The sequence below is a fragment of the Nansenia antarctica genome (genome assembly GCF_963989245.1).
Source record: "Nansenia antarctica genome assembly, contig: SCAFFOLD_262, whole genome shotgun sequence".
Classification (NCBI taxonomy): Eukaryota; Metazoa; Chordata; class Actinopteri; order Argentiniformes; family Microstomatidae; genus Nansenia; species Nansenia antarctica.
Window position 1 is genome coordinate 80,001 of NW_027662731.1, and position 9,048 is coordinate 89,048.

The 9,048-nt window shown below is 47.8% G+C and overlaps 1 protein-coding gene across 1 annotated transcript in view; it reads left to right on the forward strand.

The window, feature by feature from the left end:
• Positions 1–4,633, forward strand: part of LOC308175501 (PDZ and LIM domain protein 4-like) — a gene marked incomplete at its 3' end in the record, with an annotated part of 16,190 nt that extends 11,557 nt beyond the window's left edge. Inside the window, exon 3 of the mRNA XM_080551160.1 lies at positions 4,534–4,633. Within this exon, the coding sequence (XP_080407286.1) occupies positions 4,534–4,633 (100 nt within the window). The remainder of the gene's footprint in view (positions 1–4,533) is intronic.
• Between the last annotated feature and the right edge of the window lie 4,415 nt (positions 4,634–9,048).

Genomic DNA, 9,048 nt, shown 5'->3' on the forward strand with positions numbered 1-9,048 from the left:
GCTAAACGCAAGTATGGAGATGAGCACAGGACGTTTTTAGCCGAGTGGGAGAGTGAATATTTCTTTGTGGAGCGCAATGGAAAGCCATTCTGCCTGATATGCCAAACATCGTTGGCACATTACAAAGCTTCCAATCTCCAGCGCCATTTCAGCACAACGCATGCTAACATTGACCAGGAGTTTCCAAAAGACACCGAACTTCGCAAGGGTAAATTAAACAGCTTGAAAAGCCAGACACAAACACAGACCAAGTTGTTCCAAAGATTTGTTAAGCAATCAGAGACAGTGACACTTGCGTCCTATCAAGTGGCCTGGAACATTGCACGTGCTAAAAAGCCATACAATGAAGGAGAGTTTATTAAGAAATGCATCACTGATGTGATGGAAATATTGTCTCCAAATGAAACACTGAAAAAGATGGCCTCAGACATCCAATTGTCACGCCACACCATTGAACACAGAATATCGGACATAAACAGTGCCATTGAAACAGAATTACATTCTGATCTTCAGAATTGTGAATATTTCAGTGTTGCATTGGATGAGTCTTGTGACATACAAGACATACCACAGTTGGCAATATTTGCTCGGTCAGTTTCAAAAGACTGTGTGATCAAAGAAGAGCTCCTTGATATTCAACCTTTGAAGGACAGGACCCGTGGCATAGATGTGAAAAAAACCATGACTGACGTGTTTGCAAAAGCAAATCTGCCAATCCAGAAACTGACAGCAATAGCCACGGATGGAGCACCCTCAATGGTTGGATCTGCAAACGGGCTAGTGGGGCTCTGTAAAGCTGACAACACTTTTCCAGAGTTTTGGAATTTCCACTGCATCATTCATCGGGAGCAGCTTGTGTCTAAAACCCTGAATTTAGACCACGTCATGAAGCCTGTGATGGAAATCGTCAATTATATCCGCACACATGCTCTTAACCACAGGCAATTCAAAAATCTGATTGCTGAACTTGACCAAGACCTTCCCAGAGACCTGCCACTTCACTGCACTGTGAGGTGGCTTTCTAAAGGCAAAGTGCTGTCTTGCTTCCTTGAGCTGTTGGATGCTGTGAGGCTGTTCATGGAGGATAAGAACAAGGACTATCCGCAGCTGTCAGACCCCCAGTGGATTTTGGATTTGTCTTTTTTGGTGGACATGCTGAGTCATCTGGACAGGCTCAACCTGGATCTGCAAGGGAAGTTAAAGGCCCTGAACACAGCAAAGACCTAGGTTCTGGGCCCTGGACAGTCTGGACGGATTGATGGCAGCTGCTGGACTGAAAAAATCAGGTGTAGTGCTGAGGCACAAATATGTACATTTCAAGCCTGCAAACTGCGACACTTTAAATGAATGTGCAATTACACTATTGTGCAATATGACAACCCTAGTCGTCTATCTGTACAGTATAGTATAGTGGATAGTGTACATAGCCTTTATTTATGTAAACCAGCTCCTTCTCTTCTTGTGATTTTTTTTTTAAAGTTTTTTTTTTTTCTTTCCTAACACCAGGGGAGCCACCCCTCCTAAATTGCGTTGTTTGGTACCTGTACTGTAGCAATGAGAATAAAGACCATTCATTCATTCATGTTGCCTGACCTGGTGCAAAGTGTGTTTGCATTTGTCAAAAAAATCAAGCTGTTTAAGGAGCATCTTCAAAAGGGAGAATTAACACACTTCGCCTCTCTGAAACAAGCAAGCAGACAAGCTGCACCTGCCGCCCTGAGAAAGCAGACTGCCCAATATGCGACACAGATTGAAAAGCTCCAGGAGAGTTTTGCGACCCGATTCCAGGACCTACAGCAGAAAAGGCCTCAGATTACGTTCCTCATTGACCCTTTCAGTGCAGAGACAGACTGTTTAAAAGCCCCCCTTGTCACAGATGAGGCAGCGTCAGAGATGGAGATGATTGAACTGTCAGAGGATGACAGACTGAAGTCTGTTCTAAGAGATGGGACCATTGAGTTTTGGAAAACTGTGCCAATGGAAACATATCCCCATGTCAAACGGGCTGCGCTCAAGCTACTCTCAATGTTTGGGTCAACATATGTTTGTGAGTCTGTGTTTTCTACCCTGAAACATGTGAAATCCAAGCACAGATCTGTTCTGACTGACACACATGTGAAGGAACTGCTTCGAGTGGCCACAACAGAATACAAACCAGATTTGAAGAGGATTGTGGCAAGCAAGGACTGCCAGAAGTCCCACTGAGTCAAAGGAGCAACAGGTAAGACAAAAATATGTGTCACATACACTGTTATTGTGAGGTAGGCTATTGTAAATTGTTATATTTCTGTGTGTGGAGAGAGTATGAGAGAGGGAAAGACTGTGTGTGTGCATGCTAACCTTGACAATAAATAACAGAAGCTGCTTCCTCCCTCTCTCTCGTTTCAGATCTCCGAGGCAGAGAAGAGATGATATTTAGCAGCTTTCCCACCTGCTTTCATTTCATTCATGCATATTCAGTCATGTGTGAGAAAGAAAAATAAATAAATCTGTCTGCAAAGTAGCCTATTGGAAATGTATTATTGTGTGTGTGTGTGTGTGTGTGTGTGTGTGTGTGTGTGTGTGTGTGTGAGTAAGAGGGAGTGCTTTTGTGAGCCCGCATGTATGATGTGGCTCTTTGTGGTACCCCAATATTTTTTTGTGGCTCTTAGTCTCCGACTGGTTGGCCACCCCTGCTCTAGACTGTCGTAGGACAGATCTTTATGTATGTGGTGTGCTGTGTTGGGAGTATCGGAGCACACCACACACAATACACACACACACACACACCCCCCACACACACAATACACACACACACACACCCCCCACACACACAATACACACACACACACACCCCCCACACACACAATACACACACACACACACCCCCCACACACACAATACACACACGCACACACACACCCCCCACACACACAATACACACACACACACACACCCCCCACACACACAATACACACCCCCCCCCCCCCACACACACACAATACACACACACACACACACCCCCCACACACACAATACACACCCCCCCCCCCCCACACACACACAATACACACACACACACACACAATACGATCAAAACTGTTCAATCCATGATGATGATGTGGGGTCTCTCTCAGATAAAACATCTGTTAAGATTTAGAAAATCTTTGTGTGTGTACTAGGCTTTATGTGTGTGTGTTAGGTGTGTGTGTTAGGTGTGTGTGTGTGTTAGGTGTGTGTGTGTGTTAGGTGTGTGTGTTAGGTGTGTGTGTGTGCTAGGTGTGTGTGTGTGTGTGTGAGTGTGTGTGTTAGGTGTGTGTGAGTGTGTTAGGTGTGTGTGTGTGTGTGTGTGTGCTAGGTGTGTGTGTGTTAGGTGTGTGTGCTAGGTGTGTGTGTGTGTTAGGTGTGTGTGTGTGTTAGGTGTGTGTGTGTGTGTTAGGTGTGTGTGAGTGTGTGTGTTAGGTGTGTGTGTTAGGTGTGTGTGTGTGTGTGTGTGTGTTAGGTGTGTGTGAGTGTGTTAGGTGTGTGTGAGTGTGTGTGTTAGGTGTGTGTGTTAGGTGTGTGTGTGTTAGGTGTGTGTGAGTGTGTGTGTGTGTGTGTGTGTGTGTGTGCTAGGTGTGTGTGCTAGGTGTGTGTGTGTGTGTTAGGTGTGTGTGTTAGGTGTGTGTGTGTGCTAGGTGTGTGTGTGTGTGTTAGGTGTGTGTGTGCTAGGTGTGTGTGAGTGTGTTTGTTAGGTGTGTGTGTTAGGTGTGTGTGTGTGTGTGTGTTAGGTGTGTGTGTTAGGTGTGTGTGTGTGTTAGGTGTGTGTGTTAGGTGTGTGTGTGTTAGGTGTGTGTGTTAGGTGTGTGTGTGTGTGTGTGTTAGGTGTGTGTGTGTGTGTGTGTGTTAGGTGTGTGTGTTAGGTGTGTGTGTGTGTTAGGTGTGTGTGCTAGGTGTGTGTGTGTGCGTGTGTGTGTTAGGTGTGTGTGTTAGGTGTGTGTTAGGTGTGTGTGTGTGTTAGATGTGTGTGTGTTAGGTGTGTGTGTGTGTGTGTGTTAGGTGTGTGTGTGCTAGGTGTGTGTGTGTTAGGTGTGTGTGTGTGTTAGGTGTGTGTGTTAGGTGTGTGTGTTAGGTGTGTGTGTGTGTTAGGTGTGTGTGTGTGTTAGGTGTGTGTGTTAGGTGTGTGTGTGTACTAGGTGTGTGTTAGGTGTGTATGTGTGTTAGGTGTGTGTGTTAGGTGTGTGTGCTAGGTGTGTGTGTGTGTTAGGTGTGTGTGTGTGTGTTAGGTGTGTGTGTGTGTTAGGTGTGTGTGTTAGGTGTGTGTGTTAGGTGTGTGTGTGTGTGTGTACTAGGTGTGTGTGTGTGTACCAGGCTTTATGACAGCCGCTTGGCGTCTGGTAAACCCTCTGGGCCTTTTCATCAGAGACGATAAAGATAACCCTGATAACCCTGATAACCCTGGTAACCCTGGTAACCCTGGTAACCCTGGTAACCCTGGTAACCCTAACCCTCTCATCTGTTTCCTGCTGTCTCATCTGTTTCCTGCGGTCTCATCTGTTTCCTGTTGTCCTCCAGGTCAGGTGACGGCGTTTGGTCTCCGGCGGTTATTGAAGACGGCCAGACCAGTCCTTACACGCCCGGTCCTCACACGCCCACACCAGAGGCCGACAGCCAGGTGAGACACAACACCACCGCCCAGCGTGGATAAAAAAAATAATAAATCAAATTCAAATTTTATTTGTATAGCGCATTTCTTACAAGATGCAACTCAATGCGCTTCACACAATGAAAATGTTCAGTCAATCAATCAATCAATACTGACAGAGCCGCGAGCAGGCAAAAGTAAAAACCTGTATACTATGTAGCCAGGAAAAATTCCCTTGCAGCCCTCTACACATAGAGCGACTACTAGCCAGTTTGCCTACCAGTACCCAGCGGTCCCCAAGGGGAGGCCAGGACCACCGGCACAAAGCAAGCAAGCAAGGGCAAAAACCTGTACACCATGTATCCAGGAAAAATTCCTTGCATATTATCGGCGTACACACTGTCCATAAATTTAGTGTTATATCTGCATCGTTCTGCATCCAGCATGGTCACAGGTCCTGCCAAAAGAGAATCTTAAGCACAGTTATGATGCAACAACACAATAAATACAATAAAGATGACAGCAATACAACCTGATGGTGGTCCTGGTACACCCTTGTACCGGTTCCAGTACTGCTCTAGGTGCTATTTGGAGCTGACAGTGCCTCATCAGCACCCGGGTCCATTTTCCTGTCAACACAAATCTCAAAACACGAGTATGGTGTAATGGCCTAGTGATCCTAGTTCTATAATGTCCAATGTCTCCCTTAGTATCAAAAGGCGACATTGAATAAGTAGGTTTTGAGGTCACGCTTAAAAATGTCCTGAGTTTTAGACAACCTCAGGCCCTCAGGTAGGGTGTTCCACAATCTAGGAGCATATATGCTAAAAGCTGATCCTCCAAATCTCTTTGTCCTAGCCTCTGGCACTATTAAAAGTTCCGTGCCACTAGACCGTAGGGGTCTAGCTGGTGTGTATCTTATGAGCATGTCCACCATGTAATTGGGTGCATCACAGTGGAGTGATTTATAAACTAGTAAAAGGATCTTAAAGTCTATTCTATGACTGACAGGGAGCCAGTGTAGTGATCTCAAGACAGGTGTGATGTGCGCTCTTCGTTTGGTCCTAGTAAGGACACGAGCAGCAGCATTTTGAACCATTTGTAGTCTATTTATCATTTTTTGGGGGAGACCTGTCAGGAGAGCATTACAGTAATCTAGCCTACTAGTAACAAACGCATGCATTAATTTTTCAGTGTCTGCCTGGGAGAGAAATGATTGTACCTTAGTGATGTTTCTTAGATGGTAGAAGGATGTTTTAATAGTATTATTAATATGAGTTTCAAAATTTAGATCTGGGTCAATTATGACACCAAGATTCCTGGCCTGACACTTAGTGTTAAGAGCTAGTGTTTTCAAGTGTGCAGATAATGCAACATATGTTGCCTAAAATGTGTTTTTTTCCCCCTTTCCTAACACCAGGGGAGCCACCCCTCCTAAATGTCGTTGTTTGGTACCTGTACTGTAGCAATGACAAATAAAGTCCATTTCATTCCATAATGGTCCCCTGTCCTCCCCTGCCAGGTTATCATAAACAATATAACATATATATATAATGCAACGTGGTCTTCTGGGGGGGTGAAAGGTCTTCTGGGGGGGTGAAAGGTCACACCAAGGTTTCTGACAGGGGGGTTGACGAGGAGACAGGGTTAGGGTTGATGGAGGCGGGGGGTCGGGGGGGGTGGGGGTGAGTAGGACCACTTCAGACCTGCTTTCATTCAGCTGCAGGAAGTTCTGTGCCGTCCAACACGTGATGTCCTCAAGGCAGTCCATGAGACTGTTAACACTAGAACAGCTATGGGTGGGGTCATTAACACTAGAACAGCCGTGGGTGGGGTCATTAACACTAGAACAGCCATGGGTGGGGTCATTAACACTAGAACAGCCATGGGTGGGGTCATTAACACTAGAACAGCCATGGGTGGGGTCATTAACACTAGAACAGCCATGGGTGGGGTCATTAACACTAGAACAGCCATGGGTGGGGTCATTAACACTAGAAAAGCTATGGGTGGGGTCATTAACACTAGAACAGCCATGGGTGGGGTCATTAACACTAGAACAGCCATGGGTGGGGTCATTAACACTAGAACAGCCATGGGTGGGGTCATTAACACTAGAACAGCCATGGGTGGGGTCATTAACACTAGAACAGCCATGGGTGGGGTCATTAACACTAGAACAGCCATGGGTGGGGTCATTAACACTAGAACAGCAGTGGGTGGGGTCATTAACACTAGAACAGTCGTGGGTGGGGTCATTAACACTAGAACAGCCATGGGTGGGGTCATTAGCACTAGAACAGCCATGGGTGGGGTCATTAACACTAGAACAGCCATGGGTGGGGTCATTAACACTAGAACTGCCATGGGTGGGGTCATTAACACTAGAACTGCCATGGGTGGGGTCATTAACACTAGAACAGCCATGGATGGGGTCATTAACACTAGAACAGCCATGGGTGGGGTCATTAACACTAGAACAGCCATGGGTGGGGTCATTAACACTAGAACAGCCATGGGTGGGGTCATTAGCACTAGAACAGCCATGGGTGGGGTCATTAACACTAGAACAGCCGTGGGTGGGGTCATTAACACTAGAACAGTCGTGGGTGGGGTCATTAACACTAGAACAGCCGTGGGTGGGGTCATTAACACTAGAACAGCCGTGGGTGGGGTCATTAACACTAGAACAGCCATGGGTGGGGTCATTAACACTAGAACAGCCATGGATGGGGTCATTAGCACTAGAACAGCCATGGGTGGGGTCATTAACACTAGAACAGCCGTGGGTGGGGTCATTAACACTAGAACAGCCATGGGTGGGGTCATTAACACTAGAACAGCCATGGGTGGGGTCATTAACACTAGAACAGCCATGGGTGGGGTCATTAACACTAGAACAGCCATGGGTGGGGTCATTAACACTAGAACAGCCATGGATGGGGTCATTAACACTAGAACAGCCATGGGTGGGGTCATTTGTCCATGAGGCTGTTCAGGTTGCAGTGGTCATGTTGTCTCAGGTCTCGGGGGGGGGGGGGGGGGGGGTAAAGCTGTGTGTCGTCTGCACAGCAATGGAAAGAAATGTTGTGTTTTGGGGTAATTTGACCAAGGGGAAGCATGGAGATGGACAACATGATGGGACCCAGGATGCAACCCTGTGGGACCCCACATGAGAGACTGGCTGGGGGAGAGGCAGAGTTAGCTATGTAGACAGAGAAGCTTCTATAGCTGAGGTAGGACGTGAACCAGGTCAAGGCAGGGCCACCAACACCAACCCCATACTGGAGACAGGCCAGTACACCAACACCAACCCCATACTGGAGACGGGCCAGTAGACCAACACCAACCCCATACTGGAGACAGGCCAGTACACCAACACCAACCCCATACTGGAGACGGTCCAGTAGTCCAACACCAACCCCATACTGGAGACAGGCCAGTAGACCAACACCAACCCCATACTGGAGACAGGCCAGTAGTCCAACACCAACCCCATACTGGAGACAGGCCAGCAGACCAACACCAACCCCATACTGGAGACAGGCCAGCAGACCAACACCAACCCCATACTGGAGACGGTCCAGTAGACCAACACCAACCCCATACTGGAGACAGGCCAGTAGACCAGCACCAACCCCATACTGGAGACAGGCCAGTAGACCAACACCAACCCCATACTGGAGACAGGCCAGCAGACCAACACCAACCCCATACTGGAGACGTCCAGTAGACCAACACCACCCCATACTGGAGACAGGCCAGTACACCAACACCAACCCCATACTGGAGACAGGCCAGTACACCAACACCAACCCCATACTGGAGACAGGCCAGTAGACCAACACCAACCCCATACTGGAGACAGGCCCAGTACACCAACACCAACCCCATACTGGAGACAGGCCAGCAGACCAACACCAACCCCATACTGGAGACCAACACCAACCCCATACTGGAGACAGGCCAGTACACCAACACCAACCCCATACTGGAGACAGGCCAGTAGTCCAACACCAACCCCATACTGGAGACGGGCCAGTAGTCCAACACCAACCCCATACTGGAGACAGGCCAGTACACCAACACCGACCCCCATACTGGAGACAGGCCAGTACACCAACACCAACCCCATACTGGAGACGGTCCAGTAGACCAACACCAACCCCATACTGGAGACAGGCCAGTAGACCAACACCAACCCCATACTGGAGACGGGCCAGTAGACCAACACCAACCCCATACTGGAGACAGGCCAGTACACCAACACCAACCCCATACTGGAGACAGGCCAGTAGTGGGTGTGTGTTCCCAGACTGAGTGTGTGTTCTGTGTGCGAGTGAGAGAGAGTTGAGGCTCAGTGTAACTAGATCACAGACAATGCTGTCTTTGTGTCTGTGTCTTTGTGTCTTGTGGATGTGGACAGAAATTATGTTCATCTTGTA